Below are 16,675 nucleotides of genomic sequence, written 5' to 3'. Positions count from 1 at the left end.
CCTTAGGCACTATTTGCCTCAAATGATCAAACGCGCAAAGGCTCAAATACATACAGTGTTTCTTTAGAAGGGCCTTCTGTAGCTCTACGGCCAGTTCCCACTCCTCATCCAATTTCTTCCTCAGTGTCTGGTTTTCAGCAAGGAGGCGCTTTGTTTCACGGGGCTATCGCGTGATACATAATTTGTTGGTGTACTGCTTGATGAATGTGAGGCATACCTCCTTCTCCTGGAGCACTATTGCGTCTCCTTATCGGCAACAGCGTATGTAGATTATCAGCTAGAGTTATTTTCCTTCTTGAGTTGAACACGCGTGTAGTTGGATTGATTAAGCAAAGTTCACAAAAGATACCAGGAATTAGCCTTGAGTGTGTGTGTAAGACGTTATACGACGATACATTCATTTGTGCTATTTCTCTCGTTGGGATCTTGGGACCATAGGAAATGAAATATTTTAAAGAATGCTGGAAGTCAAGCTGCATCTCTTCTGGCATAATGTGTACAGTTAATGTGCTTCGATAGGATCATCATGGCTTCTTTGCAGGCTCGCAACATGCAATGCATGTGTGACGTCCGGCGATAAATGCAAGCGTATCTGGTTGTTCACAATCTACGTTAAGCGATTACAGTACTTTTATGAACTCAAATGCTCAGAACTGCTTCAAATGATATCAGTTGCTTTTCACTTGAAGACAGTCAAAGTTTGTTTGGAAAATTCAATTTTGTCCCACGCGATGCCACCATTGTGCAACAAAAAATTCACAGTGCGCCTATCTATCATGACATTTTTTTTCTTTTCATCCTGCCTGTAACCTAAAGGGTCTGTCTACTGCATATCAGTTTTTTAGGCAAGTTGTTGGCGTGGTTCAAGCTCTAGTCGAGCTCTAGTTCAAGCTGAATCTAGTCCGTTTTGTACATCATACGGAATGTTGCACTCAATATTGAGCTTTCTGGCGTTCATAATCCACTTAATTGATTTCAAACAAACAAGAGCCTACACAGCAGTGCCATGCAGGAGCCTTTTGTGCCCAAGGTGGTGTAAAGCCAGAGTAAGAAATCACTATAATGCAATAATAAATAGCCTTGTAGGGGACGCCCAAACCCACGTGCGACAGCATCACCCTTGAGAGGCAGTTTCCCCCCTTCCGGTTTCCCGAACCGTACTGTGTAGATAATCGGAAAAGCCTGTGCTTCCTCTAACTCACTGATGGCTTCAACATAATTTCCTCCCATTCAACTGAAACATAAAATGTAGCAGCTTGCTTGATTTGAGATGGACTAAACTAGCTTGCCCTGAGAAAGACCCAATCAATGTGAGCCAAACACACCAACCATCTGAACACAGGGTGTCTACCAAATTGCTGCATTCAAATTCCATGATTTTTCCAGATTCCCACAGACTATATCAAGCGAATTTCGTGACAAAAACAAAATGGAACTTGGTGCCTGCTCCTATGTTTTGATACCAGATCCTTCATAAAACAGACAATTTATTAAGTATTAGTGAGGCTACCCTATTTTTCTGCGTCAGAGCTTGTCATACTGGCGAGCTGCTAGCCACAGTGATGTTGCTTCGACAGCGCCGCTCAACCACCGGTCGGAACTCTCGATTCGTCGTGTATCATCACGACATTGACTTTTTCTGACTTCAGCTGCTTTTTGGCCAAATTCCCTGACAATTCCCTGTTTCCCAGGTTGGTAGTCACCCTGGAACCTGGTAGTCACCCTGGTTGGTGGTCACATTGCGCTGTCTCCCCCGCCCCCTTTGGACATTTTCCTCCAGGATGCCCACTCTGTAATACTGTCAAAATATTACACATGTTCATGTCTGTGCCGCTTCCTAACACGGTTGCAAATCTACTGTTGAATTTCCTATCATGGACGTGTACCCTGCATGCTTTAACACACTCAGCAAATTTAAGAAGAATCACTAGAAGAGAGGGTGCCAGAAAGAGTTATACGTGATATGGAACTCGCCGTGGAATGTGCAACAGAAATTAATGGCTTCAAAGGTCCCTCTCCATTGATTAACCTCAGAAATTATGACATTGTATGGGGACAGGCTACAGAGTACATGCATTCCGTTCTGTTGGGTGTGGCAAGGCAGCTTACTGAGTACATGCTGGACTCCTCAAACTCTTCAGAACGCTTCTACATTGGTAGGTTCTTTACAAATTATGATGTCCATGTATTCCTCGAGTCAAGCGCAGAGTCGAAGGCCATATATTTAGGTTGCAAGTTACAAAGGTTCTTTGGATAACCCGTTTATTTTTCTGTGAAATTATGCACGGGATACACTTGGACATTTTATCTTTAGGAGGTGATTGTGCAAGCTTGTGAACAAAAAATATGCAGTGTTATTAAAGTTACTTTCAGCAGCACGCCTGTTTTGATGTTAAATGTTTTAAAACATTTTTGTAACCGTTGCTGTAAGGCCATTGCTCGTTCGAACATATGAATCTGCAAAGCATTTTAATAGAGCATTCTCTTCGAGCATGGAAGATGCAGATCAGATTAGTTCTTTTGACAAAAGTCATGTACAAATTTCGAAAAGTTGGCATATAGATTAGCAGTTGCAAGAGGGTCTTACAATTCACGACTGTTCATAACAAACACATACTCATTAACAGGCAGTCCCAGCACTACACAGATCTTGAAGAAGCGGTTAAAAGTGATAAAGCTGCCACGCTGCATAACAAGACTACCTCGCTCACTATCTGAACGTTGCCACTAAAAGGTCAATGAGTGGAGGAATTGGCACCTGTACTACAGTGCTCCCTGTCTGGATGGTGTGCCCCCTCAACGCAACTGGAATCACTGGTGCCTACTTGTACGTGCCATTTGGATGTTAAATACTACAGTGGTCTCACAGCAAGCAAAACAAATTCAGGTAATTCAGAGAGTATAAGTTCTAATGATTGTTATGCACTGCATGGAAATAGATTGCAGTTAGCCACTATACACAGATGCTCAGCAGTTTTACAAAGCCACCTTCGTGAACGCCCAGAAGTGTTTGAGGTGCTATGACAAAATAATTGAACTTGTCACACTCAAACACCTTCAATGGGATAGACTCATACAACAGAGTTGACCTATATGGAAAACAAAAATGGCACGTTCTAAATTTAGCAGAATTTAAACAACCCTTGTTTAAAGTAGAAGCACATTTAAATAGGGAGGTCATCGTACAAGAAATCACGTTTATGCATGAAATGTAATGAAACAGCATGTAACTCAAGCAGTGCATAGGAACTATGTGGAGGATCACGCACTTTTTTAGCCAGTTTCAGAGTTATGGAAGGAAACGTCCTATAATCCAATAACCCAACATCCTATAATTCACCACAATAGAATGCGATCAGCTCTTAGATGCTATGGTTCAAACTGCTGAAAAAAGATCACTATAGCATGGATCCTGTGATGTAAACATCTGTTGTACTTCCTGTATATAAGTGTCCAAATTTTGCTATGCATAACTGAACGTTTTAAAAATAATTTTTAAGTATTATTTAAGAAGAAGTCTGGTAAGCAAGTGACAAAACTAGACGTCATTATGCAACTGCTTTTCATTAAAATATGGTGCAACCGAGAAACACCCTGTACAGCATGGCACATGAAAACAATATCAGTTAATGTTCCAAGTCACGCAAATTGTACGTACTAGAATGCCCTTCTGAAGAATCAATCTGAATAATCACTCTTGGTTCTGCTTTCATATGCATCAATGAAAAAAATCACACATCAATCAGTGCTAATGGAATGCATAACTGACTGCAAAGATATGACCTCTGATGTAATTACCATTACGCTCAAAGGGTATTGTTTTACTGACCTCTGATGTAATTACCATTACGCACAAAGGGTATTGTTTTACTGCTCAGAGCTCACTGCTGTTGAACAGGAATATTAAGATAGAATATTGCATATTCTGCAATAGCAACTCCTTTGGTTCTCTTTTCTCTTTATTTTCTAGAAAGCCTTCTAAAGAAGTTTGTTGATCAGGCCCAGAGACTCTACGGCTCAATGATGATGACATTTAATATGCACCAGCTCTTGCACCATCCGAGGTCCGTCAGTAAACTTGGCCCATTGTGGGCACACTCAGCCTTTGTTTTTGAGTCTGGAAATGGACGAGTGGTCAGCTGGATCAATGCTGCCAAGGGTGCCCCCCATCAAGTTCTAGAACGTGTTGCTGTGTTGCAAGAGGTTGAGCTACTCTTTCAAATCTTGCCTTTGCCACAAGTAGCTGAAGCTTTATGCCAGCGGATGCTTGGTTACCCAAGGACACAAGCAGCTACAAAAACTCAAGGTGCCAGTCTTCTTGGCCGGGGTAGACGTGTGCACATCCTCTCAGCTGAGGAAACAAGAGCGCTTGAAAGATTAGGCTGCTGTGTACCTGTGCACGAAACTGAGTATATCCGACTCATTTATAGCCACGCTGTGTACACAAGTGAGCAGAACCGCAGAGCTAAAAGGACCAACAGTACAGCGATTCTGACACGCAACAATGATTTCTACATCATCAACCGCATATTGAAGTTACCTCAGAAGGGCTAAAAACATGTATCCTGCTCTGTAAGAGACTAATACCAACAGAACAAGATGCTCGTTACCCCAGCCATATTGTGCAGTGCTTCGTTTCTTCAAGTGGTGCTCTAGTAGCACCTCCTCTAACAGATTTGTCTGCTGTATGTATGCTGCTAGATTTTAGGCACGATGACAGAATGTACGTGTGCACACTAGCAAATAACATTGAACGTGACTGAGAGCCCTCAGTCACATTCACTGTGACTTCACATTTTAAGGTTCATTTAATTCACTGGAGGCATAAATTGCAGTACAACTTCTGCATAGCGAAGCTACACATCTTGAAGATATGGATATTGGTAAAACGACAAAAAAAAAAAGCAGTTCATGTGGTACTGGCTCTAGCAAAAGGAAATTTCTGTCAAATCAGACAACTACACCTCTGGTTAAGTCCTTTAAAACGAGCTCGCACGACAAAGCAGAACGCTATACAATGTCAGCCTCTTCGCTAGTTCACAAAAGTTAGCACACAGTCCAAAGCTACTGTGCCACAATCCATAAATTTAGTTCTGTTCACAACATTCTTTGTACATAAGAGCTTGAAGCTTTCTATCGGTCGGTTTGAGTGCTGCGCAATGTAGGAATCCAGTTTCATGTGCAGTGTGAAGAAAAATTAACATTGACATTTTACAAGACATGACATTTACATTTGACATGTATCAATTTTATACGCAGTCTTAGATTAGATACTTTTTCGTAATTAACCTTTGTTTAACATCATGCATAGAGAAATAAGGAATTGAACCTCAGTGTGCAACAACTGGGGTAAGTCGAGAAATACCTAACGGCGAATAACGTGAATATTTGGTAATTGCAGCTGATTTTTCTTGAATAATGCAAATGCAAAATGTGTAACATCCATGCACACCCAACTACATGCATGTCCTGCTAGCATCATTTTTGATTGTGTATCTTAAGAGAAACTGAAGAAAATCTATAAGCATCACATATCCCCTTTTTCCATATAACGGCGCACACACAGGATTTCCGTGCAGGCAAAAAAAAGTTTTCTCAAGTCGGATATTAATGGTGATGCCAGATAGTGCAAAGCTGTCTTTGTGCAATGGAGCGGCCTAGATTGCGTGCAACATGTTGCTAATCGAGCAGTCTTGAAACTAATGTCCTACGTGGTCAGCATGTTACGATTGGTGCCTGCATCATGTTGCATTGGTGCAATCATGCATTACGATTACAATGATCGGTAGCACTGACACGGTCAAATGACATGGTCACGTGAGGTAGCATGTACATATGTTTTTCTAGTGGAAGTCGAAAGTTAATTTCTGGACCATAGCAAAATTTAAGCTACACCTTCTGTATGTGTGTAAAAAAGCGGTTTCTTACCCTCCTATAGAAATCAATAAATTGCAATACGGTTCTACATTTTCTTTGACAGGTACATACTAGTACGCTGATGTCATGCAACAGATATACTAAAAAAGGGGATAGTCGACTTATCCTCTTATTGCTTACGGAGGTTCAATTCTTGTTAACATCACTTGGCTGAAAGTGCTTCATGACTATGTCTTCTTTATCGAAGTGGTACTTGATAGCGTAATAAGGTGCTCTTTTGCCATAACTATAACTGTACTCCAGAGTACTCTCCTACAGGAAAATTCTGGTATGATTCTGCCAGTATAAGCTCATATCGTAATCTGGAACCATGTACGATACACACCAGCATACCTGCCATACCGGCATGGCTGCCATACCAGCATGCAGCCATACAGGCATGCCTGCCTTACAGGCATACCTGCTTTTTCCGGCATGCAAGTAATTCTGGAGTACCTGCTGTAAAGGAATACCTGCTACCCTCCCCATGCACAAGAATAGAACAAAACCAACGTCACGTTTTCCAGTGTTTATTTCTTGCGGTTTATGTCCGAGAGCAGGTTTCTTAAGTGCCGTGTGAGGTGCTGGTACCTTTCTTCATTGGAGGCGTGTGGGTCCAGCTTGCGTTTGATGTACTCCCAATAGGCATATGAAACATGGAGTGCGATTGGTAACGTGCTGACAAATGAAGGTATGACAATATAGTCACAGAAAAACCGGTACCAGACGGTGAATGCAGCATGGACAATGGCCATATCCCTATGGTCACTAAGAATATAGTCAGATATGAATAGCAGCAAGAGCTTGTCAATCACATGCACACATTCTGGTCACTTTCCAGAATGTCGTATTGTGAGTGTAGTCCCTCTGAGCCATGCAAAATTCGTTAAGAAAACAGACTATTTTGTGCCACTGCATAATTTGTAAACCCCTACTTTGACTCAAAAATGCCAATAAAATAAATAATTGCATAATTTGTCTACTCTCATATGCCCCCCTACGACTCAGCAACTGCTGCGATTGTTTTTAGGTTACCATGTGGTTTTCACAACGATGTCAGTTATTAGTACCGTGACCAGGGGCGGCGGAACGGGGAGGGAGGGCAAGGGTACATTGTTCCCGATATTCCCACGTGAAAGACTCGTCATTACCAACAGGTGGAAAAGGGCTCAAATGGGCTAATTCAAAATATCTCAGAGACATAATGGGCTTGTGCCCCCTCTTATTAAGTCGATGTGGTATCCTGCTTCCTTTAATCTGGTAATCTGAATCGCGAAGAATGCACCGTTTCGTGAAGCTCATGTGGAGTAGGCTTGTGGTCAGACCTATCTTTATCATGCGAGAGTGGTATGACGAAGTCAAGGATGGACTTCCGTTTTTCCTGAGAGTACGCCCAACGCAAACGTTCTTCTTTGATCACGCGCAGGCCGAGAATCTCAGAAAAACGCCTGTATAAACTCTCCCAGCCACGTCTGGGGATACACGCAGAAAAAGCAGAAGTATATCCTTGACTTCAAGTCTAACCACTCTTACATGATTAAGATAGGTCTGACCACAACCCTACTCCGCATGAGCTTGAAGAAAAGCTGCGTTCATACTGTCACCAACGGCTTTGGAAATCAGATCGGCAGACCAAAGGAAGCAGGACACCCCATCAACTTCATAAGAGGTGTGATAAAGAGAAACTACGCCCAAGGGAACAAAAGAAAGCAAGAGGATGAAGCTAAAGCTCGGATGAGAGCAGTCGTGATTCCATATGTGCAAAGTTACACAGTTTATGAAAATCTTAAAAAAAAAAAACATGGGGTCAATTAGTCCCATCAGAGGCCAGTAGACTAAAGTCGCTACCCAGAAGAGTGCGCGATACACAATGCAGCTACTTGTAAAACAAACCACAGAAACGTATGTACCCATGCAGCACAATGTACTTGAATGTTGAGTGCAATAGGGGTGGACGGTATATGCCTTATCAATGTTTAGTTTCACAAGTCTGTTCAAGGCCTTCCACCTCAGCCACCCCTATTGCACTCTTCTTTCAGTACATCGCGCTGCTTGGGATGTATGAAGAGTAGATAGTTTATTTTATCCCTTTAACTTGTGGCAAGAGCTATGTAGGTGAGACAGGACGATGTCTTAATGAAAGGCTATGCGAACACAGGGGGGAAAGTTAACAACAAAAACACCCAGAACTCCCTATTGGCATATCACGTTGATGTGTGTGCATGTGAAGCCATACATAAAAATACGAAAGTCACCAATTTTCTAACGATCTGCCCACACGCCACGTAGCTGACAGCACAAGAAGGGGGACAACTGGGTGAGCAAAGCAACAGCAATTCTTACAGCAACTTGTTCTTATCAACTCAGAAACCTGGTACAGATACCGCCGCCATTGAATAACCGTATATCACATGTTCGTGCCTCTGAAGAACTCCCATATTTTTTTGTTAATGTACTAAACCTGGTTCAAAGTGTAGCGTGTCTCTCGTGTTTGTCCCCGTTCCTGTTTCGCTGCATCATAGGGTCATGTACCAAGGTGCCCATCTACTAAGGAATACATAATATACTCACTGCCCAAAGCATTTAGTTTCCTTGGAGTTAGACGCTTCCTGCCCTCCGCTCCATCTTTAGCGAAGCGCCTGCAAACTTCAACAGTGACACTTCGGTCGGAGAGGTCCTCAGCGGTCCAAAGTCTCCGTGCCATGTCCCTGCAGAACGTTGAGTCTTTGACAGCACCAAGCACCCGCTCAAACTTTTCGGACTTGTTCACGATTCCATCTTCTAAAGCCGCCTAGCCGAGGCAGAGGATAGAGAAGGACTAGTACTGCATAGCAAAAGTAACATACAGGAGTTGTTCAAGTTGACAGACATGTACTCAAGAAAAATCAGCGAGTAGATATAGTTCAATAAAACTTCTGAGGATAAGTGCAATGCTCCTTGGCAGTGCCGTAGTGACGGGGGAGTTCGTTGCGCTGTTTATGTCCTGCTTACGTTCTCGCCAAATGGAACACTCGTTTCAAAGAACATAAACAGCGCAACGCACGGCACATGGTTCACAACGGAGCTTACTAAACATTGTTGGTACATGGGTACATTGCTTGTGACTTCGACAACGCAGTGACCTTGGCCCGAGAACAAAGGTGGGGACTCAGAAAACTTCTAGAGTCTTGGCACATATGTGATGACCCCTCGGTTTGTAACAAAAACAGTGCCCCCTTCCATACCAATACTCCCATCTTTCCAAATAGCGACTGGTTGTGGAATCTCTCATTCAGTTTGGTACTGATGATGTCCGTTGCATGACGTACGAAACGTCTGAGTAAACCTTGTTATTTGGCTTTGTTAAGTCGGAATTCTCTAGATTTTTTTGTTTTTTTTTCCGTTACGTCGTCTCCCAGCTTTCGGAGTATTTTTGGATGATGGCAGTGCGAATAAGCGTTTTCATTTCTTTGTTTACAGGGCTTCTGACGGCAGTAGGAGAGGGGGCGCTTCAGATTTACTGTGCCTTGGGCGCAAAATTGCCTCGCTACGGCTCTGCTCCTTGTGTTCAACATGAGCATATAGATACCAAACTCGAATGGCACCCTTGAGCAACCTGGAATAGTATCGGACATTATTAACCAGCTTTTTGACGAATGCAGTTCCCATGGACTTTCCGGGAGACAACCTACATCATGCTTTTTTGGTAGTGGGAAAGTTTTATGTCTCCATTCCAAACTGCTGCTTTTCTGTTGTTAGGGGCAAAAGCATGCATGCAGGTACGTGATCCAGGTTCCTTTGCATGTGATCATTGATTGAAAAAATGTGTAACCCTCAAATTAAATCAGGTTCAACTGCTGCTCAGAGGCTGCCATACACGTTCGTTTCAGGTCAAAAGCTAGGCGTCGGAAAACCCATCTTGCACACAGTTTGTGGAACTGCGATGTTCACTGGCGTGACTGCAGACTGGTGGACGTGTTCTTAGGGTTCATTAGTCACCATTCCAGAAATGAATGTGTATGGCAGCCTCTGGGAAGCTCTGAGCAGCACCTGAAACCTGTTTTAATATGAGGCATACAGCTTTTTGCAGTCAATGATCACATGTGCAGGAACCTGGATGTATGCTCTTGCCACTAAATACAGAAAAGCAGCGGCTTGGAATGGGGATGAGGCTTCCCCACTACCAAAGAAAAGCTTGATGTACGCTCTCTCTCCTGGGAAGGGGTTTGAGGTAATGCGGGGTGTGATGCATGAGCACTTCATGTGAATACTCGGCATGAATTCGGTGTCTATATGTACACACTGAACCCATAAAAAATAGTTTCGGGCTTCCCTATCGTATTTAATCACAGAAAGGTAGCCGTCAACCTTGGGCTGCATTATAATCAGTGTTTCCATGCATGTTTTCAAAAACCAGATCAGTTACCACGACCCTATTGCTACCGTAGTCAATGTCGACCCCTGGATGTACGTAAAGAGACATTATTAATAAATTCAACGTACTCCCAATAGTAGTAAATGTTTTGAAGAACTATCTAGAATGTAAACAGGCGGGAATATGTACTAGTATACTAGGTTCCTACCTCCTCACCGACCAATTCCGGTCGTGTTGGAGTACTTTGGGCACATGACCTTCCCAAAAAGGGCCGTGAAGCATGCTTGTTAGACAGGCGCGCCTTGTCTGTTTGAAGAAGGAAGTAAATTGCTAGTAAGCATTTGCTGAACTTAATGGAACAAGGAAAGACTCGATAAAATATATGGCATAATGAGAAAATGTGATCACAAGCCCTGGGACACACAAAATCCACTAGTGCAGCGCGGAATCCTGGAGGGCAAAAAAGCTTTCAATATTGCAGATCAGAAAACATATTTGCCTCAGCTGTCAGTCACCAAGATTTTGCGCCTCGCCAATACATAGCCAGGTGCCCCCTTTTTTCCTTTCTGCGACAGCATCTCACCCCACCCCAAACGAACAAACATCACCTGATTATGAGTAGAAAATGAACTGAGCTGTGTCAGAGGCCCCTGGCGAGGTGTATTCGGGGACACGATGACCTGTTCTGTGTCTGCTGTGTTTGTATCTAGCTTGTTTTCATAAAACTGAAGAAACGTGTCATACACAATCAGGAACGTCACAAAGCACCACTAAGAGCAATGTTTCTGAAAACGTAGCTACCGTGTCACGAAGAACTGGATCCACTGAAGGAGGAGTTGCTAGCGAGACACCCTGCTCGGTATGGACTGCCTGTACTTCCTGAAAAATAAAAACAACAAATGGATGACACAGGGCAGGAAAAATAGTAAAGTTAGTTTCTTACAGTGAAGGATATCTGAAAGAAAAGTATAGACATTATCGAAATTATTATGCCCACCATACTTCTCACTCTGCCTCCGATAGTGTGCATGAATAGAGGGACTACAAGATTGCAAATAATTAGAACATTTACCTGTAAGGCTACACTGCTCGCGCTGGCATCTTGTAGGACAGGTCCCGCTGGTGTCGCCACACAGGCTTCCACAAATGGGGGCCTTTTCTGTTGAGTCTGAAACGGCACGTCATTATTTTACCAAGAAGCACAGCTGCAGCAAAATAGTGGGCAGCAGACCATATGTTCATTCTCAAAGCATAACATGCGGGACGTAGACGCAGCAGGGTGTGTAGTACGGACCGCGTCTGCAAAATGAAGTGAAGGCGGACATTATGCGTAATGTTGTTAGGAGGGACAGTCCATTCCAAATAATCCAAAGGTCCTACTCAACCCCACAAAATTCTTGAAAATAAAATAAAAAGGTATCTGGTCTAGCATCGAATGGCCCAGCTGCAGTGAAATAAAAACTACTGCAGGACATACCAATTTTTTCCAGTAGCGCAACCTGTAATTGTCTGTATAGTTCTCTCTCATCTAGAAGCTCTTTCCGAAGACTGCAGTTTTCTTCTTCTACCTCCCTCCGTTTCTGTCTTTCAACAGGCAACTTCTTCCTTGGTATGAGTTCCAAACTTTCATCACTACTTTCTGAGTCTTCCTACTTCCGTTTTTTTAAGTATTTGTTCCAGCTGTCTCGTCTGAGCCTCTTTCTTCTTTTCCCTTGAATGTCTGGGCTCCTTCAGCACAGGATAAGTGCTCGTTAAAGACATTGTTAATTCCTACCGAAGCAACACGGGAAGGTGCGTCGTGCTGCAACATAAAGGCACAGTTGTAACTGAATGTTATACCAATACTGTGTGCAATTATTCAGTGCAACATGCAGTATGACGATCATGAACACACTCCGGCCTAGTTCCATCTCAAATCCAACAAGCCAATACATTTGATGTCTCAAAGCGGGAACAAAAGTAAATTAACGGGGGGAAATATATATATGCTGAAGCCTTCGGTGACTTATGAGAACGCAACGCTTTCGCTATTCTCTACACTGCGGGCACAAGAGGTTCCTGTGCAGTGCTGTTGTTTATCTGAAAAAAAAAATACCAAAGTTGACTCAGAGCACCAAAAATCACCGTAATCAGTGCAGTTTTTCGCACAATGTACAAAGCAGACAAGATTGAGCTTTGTGCCTTTTATATTTTCATTCTTATGGCTATGATATGGCTGTCTGTTGATCTACTGGATCAGGAACGTAAGCGATACGTCTTTCAGTAGTCCCACATCTAAAAAAAAATGTATACTTCGGGATCCTTCATCGAACAAACCCCACCAAAAATTTGCCCAGATACGTCGACACACAACATAGCCACACCACATGTGTATCGAAACAATAGCTGCTGCTGGATATTGTGAACGCTTCTCACCGCTGTATAAAAAACTTTTTCAAGCAATCTACGCTGCTTGTAGGAGCTTGTGAAACAGGCGATATGCCTCCAAAGCGAAGTAGCAAGGCATACTTGTACAAGGATGCAGACTTCCGAGGACCACACACTATAATCGGCGAAAACAGGCAGAGGGTGGGCTGTCTGAAACTGCTGTACAAAATGAGGCGTCCGTGGCGCACGTCGAAGAATCAACTGAACAGGCAAGCGGGTCCTCTACGTGTGAAAGTGACCTGCATCGAGATGAAGCAGACACAAGGAGTATCGCGCTTCTTTGTGAAAATCTCCATTCCGCCGGTGAAGTCAATGCAGAAATGAGTGCTGTGGATGATCAGTTGAGCACACCCGCGATATTTAGAGCAACATCTCAGGACAGCAGTAAAAGTCGTTGTTCCACACGAGTGATTGACATCAGAACTGAAAATAGGCGTAACTCCCATGCGGTTGAGACTGCACAATATGAGGCCCCCGAAGAGGAAACGAGCCCTGCTGGCACCGAAGTAGAGGCTGGTACAGCAGATGATGACACATATAACTCTTCCACTGCAGATGATTTTGTGTGGCTCCTGTCGAGTGACAGTGACCATGATGCTGAAATGGGTACGATTGGCGCATATTCAGAACCCGAACCCTCACTAAACGCAGATTGTTTAATGAATGAGGATGTACACTCTGAGCTCTCCAAGGCTGCACTGCCAGGTTCACAAACCACGGTGGCTACTGCAATCATTATGGTGATGGCCTTTGTTGTTGGGCACGGCTTGTCGTGGATTGCGCTGCAAGACCTTTTGAGTATAATCAACACTATGCTTGGTAGTACTGTTTTGCCACCATCACTGTTCCTGTTCCGAAAGCTGTGGTCGAAGAAGAATGCTGATTCCGTGACCTATCACTATTATTGTGAAACCTGTGAGGCTTCCCTGGACGAACACTTTCTCTGCGGCACTTGCAACATTACTTATGACTTGAGACAACTGAGGCAAAGGGCTCCTTTTTTGTAATCACAAAAATGGCAAAGTGCAACTGTTGGAAACAGCGACCTCACAGTCACCTTTAACACAGATGGCAGCCCGCTTTACAAATCTTCGAAAGCCTCCATATGGCCGATTCAGTTTATCATCAACGAGCTCCCACCGAAATCCCGTTTCAAGAATCCTGTGCTGGCCGGGTTGTGGTTTGAGAAGAAGCATCCGAACATGACGCTCTTTCTGAGCAAGTTTGTGGATGAGCTTACTACCATGCAGCCAGTTACGTGGACGTGTGGCATCAACACATACGTGTCCAAGGCTTATGCACCTTGCTGCTGTGTGGACGCCCCTGCTCGAGCAGTCGTTCAGAATTATGTCCTGTTCAATGGATATTTCGGATGTCCATGGTGTCTAACCAAAGGAACGTACAGCCACGGTAGGTACCACACTATATTGCATCACTTTACCAGTGCTCTACAGCCACGAAACTCATTTGTTAACTATTTTCATTTTCATTTTCATTTCCAGGCAGAATGCGGTACCCGTATGAAGACAAGAGACCTGAGAGATCTGGTGAAGGAGTAGTGAGGGATATGAAGCTGGCGCTCGAGCTCAGCACTGTCATCAACGCTATCAAGGGCCCTTCGCCACTCATTCGCTTAGACAGCCTTCATCCTGTCTGGGGGTTCACTGTGGATTATATGCACTGTGTCCTACAAGGCGTTGCAAGGCAGTTTGCAGAGCTATGGTTTGCAACATGTAACTCAGAGGGGAGATTTTATGTCGGTAAGTTTGCAGATTAGAGGCTGATGTGATTGATTTCAACCAGGGGAGCTATCCTCGTCAAAAGTAATCGAGCTCCATTACCTTACTTCACGAGCTGTTGGGCAGAGCTATCAGAACACGCTCCTCTCATAGACGCCGCCCTTATTTATCCGTAGCCATCGTCCACCGGTGTTTCTAGCGCCATGAACAGTAGAAAGGTCGCGCTTTCCTACAATATGCGGGCGCTATGTGGTATGCTGAAATAAACGACAGGAGGAAAAGGAGCGAAAAGCGTGGCGCATAGGTGTAAACGTGTATTTCAATTAATGTGATATGTACTGATATTCCGTTCACTGTGGAATAACCTTCATGTGCATAGATTGCAAAACATTGCGCATTTCGCCACTTTGGGAGTCAAGTGGCGCCACACTGTAGGCTGTGCACTCTACGCGCACATATCGCACGTCGGCACAATTTCTCTTTCATGATATAACCTAAAACATTCCGCCTCTGGCGAGAACACGCAGAAGGGCGGCTTCGCTGTGACATGGGCACTCAGATAAAGCTCGAAGATTGCAGGATCAAGGGCTCGACTATTGGTTGAGGACGCGTGGCATCCACCTCTGTTATTCACGCCTTCTTTGCGAAACGGCCAATGATAGGCGAGACATAAAGTAACCGAGGTCGATTACTTTTACGAGAATAGCTCCCCAGAGTGTTAAGCTAAAAATTCTATAGGTTTATTTCAGGTCTGCTCAGTGCCTTGTGCAATTAGACCGCGCTGGCATCCACTTTCCGCCAACTTGCCTGGGGGCCTCATCTGACTGACGTAACATGCATTCTCCTTCACACACACTCCCAGAGTTCCTCTTTCACACACACACATACAGACAGACAACACAAGTGCAAGGCAGTGGTATCTGGTGAACATCATGTAAAGTAATTGTGCTGAGGCTGGAACATACAAAGGCGAAAACACAACACAAGCCTCAAGGTGTTCTAGCCTCAGAAATATTATTCCCACCATGTTTTGGAGATGCTGCTGCCTCGCACATGTGTATGTGTGTGTGAAAGAGAACTGTACGATTGGGTGTAAGTGTTACTACATGTCTTGTCCGTCAGATGAGGTCCCAGGCTTTTGCTGCGTTTGTCCCTTTGCATGTTTCAGCCTCAGAGCAATTACTTTGTATCCTGCTTTTAGAAAATTTGTTTTGGGCATCTTTCAACAGGAAGTCCTTCTACGTTGAGCAGTGTAAATGACCGTCTCCTGAATATCAGGCAGCCTCATTGCTTCACCGGTCTACCCAGGACTGTCACAGAGCGCAGCTTTTGGAATGCTAGTGAATGGCGTTCGTGGGTGCTCTTTTATGCCCTCCCTTGCACCCTCGGGCTACTACCAGACAAGTACTGCAAGCATTTTTCAAAGCTCTCTGCTGCATTACACATCCTGCTTTCTGAAAGGATCAGCCCTCGAATGATCGACCAAGCTGGTAAAGGAAATGCTTTTGTTCTGCATTACTAATGAGATCAGCTCTGTCATAGAAATTTGTAGTTACTTCCTAGCAGTATGTAGCAACATGTTTAGTCGTTCCACATGTCCTCATTTTTGATTTGCTAACTTATGAATTTTATAAATACCCCATGGCCGTTAGGTATTCCTTTGCAGCAATATGCTTCTGCACATGAGCACATGCACATTCATATTTTATATACAATTGCAGAGAAAGCCACTACTACTGGCAAAGTAAATGTACTGAAATTATGTAAGGAACACAAAACCTACTGCGCTTGAAACATGTGATGACCAACGTATTTTCATGTTGATGCCTTACCTATGTTGTACTCAATTGCACCTCTCTTGCTTACTGCAGAGCTCCTGCTGAACCAGTTTGTTTGAAGTGCAGCAACCCTATATGGAGAAAGCTGCATGAAATTCAACATGCATCAGCTGCTTCACTTGCCAAAGGCAGCCAAGCAGATGGGACCTCTGTGGGCTCACTCCGCCTTCGTGTTCGAAGGTGGTAACGGCACTCTCGTGAAGCTTGTAACCGCATCAAAAGGCGTCCCCATACAAATTATCGAGAGAGTTGTGCTCACTCAGGAGCTAAGCTTTTTCCTGGCTTCAGATGTGCTTCCTCCACGTACGAAAGCTCTCTGTAAGGGCATGCTTCGAGAGAAACGGCTTCAAACTGTGTCGTATGTTGGAACCGTCTGTATGCTAGGAAAGGAAAAGGCCACA

General features: G+C 43.9%; 1 protein-coding gene and 1 long non-coding RNA gene across 2 annotated transcripts; one reads left to right on the top strand and one right to left on the bottom strand.

The window, feature by feature from the left end:
• Nucleotides 1–6,430: 6,430 nt before the first annotated feature.
• On the bottom strand, nucleotides 6,431–11,861 carry LOC135372377 (uncharacterized). Its single transcript, XM_064606002.1, has 9 exons — nucleotides 11,748–11,861; nucleotides 11,502–11,569; nucleotides 11,343–11,438; nucleotides 11,214–11,225; nucleotides 11,072–11,149; nucleotides 10,879–10,995; nucleotides 10,479–10,576; nucleotides 8,488–8,740; nucleotides 6,431–6,594 (listed from the first exon to the last, which is right to left on the bottom strand). Exons 2-8 carry the CDS (start codon nucleotides 11,526–11,528, stop codon nucleotides 8,698–8,700), a joined length of 471 nt encoding a protein of 156 aa, XP_064462072.1. The 5' UTR covers nucleotides 11,529–11,569; nucleotides 11,748–11,861; the 3' UTR covers nucleotides 6,431–6,594; nucleotides 8,488–8,697.
• A 2,405-nt stretch (nucleotides 11,862–14,266) lies between these two features.
• LOC135372376 (uncharacterized) lies at nucleotides 14,267–16,347 on the top strand. Its single transcript, XR_010415974.1, has 3 exons — nucleotides 14,267–14,457; nucleotides 15,666–15,926; nucleotides 16,308–16,347. It is a non-coding gene; the product is annotated as an uncharacterized LOC135372376 (long non-coding RNA).
• The last annotated feature ends 328 nt before the right edge of the window (nucleotides 16,348–16,675 follow it).

This window comes from Ornithodoros turicata, chromosome 1 (genome assembly GCF_037126465.1).
Source record: "Ornithodoros turicata isolate Travis chromosome 1, ASM3712646v1, whole genome shotgun sequence".
Lineage (NCBI taxonomy): Eukaryota > Metazoa > Arthropoda > Arachnida > Ixodida > Argasidae > Ornithodoros > Ornithodoros turicata.
Note: the sequence above shows the minus strand (reverse complement) of the source record. Positions and strands in the feature narration are given on the sequence as shown.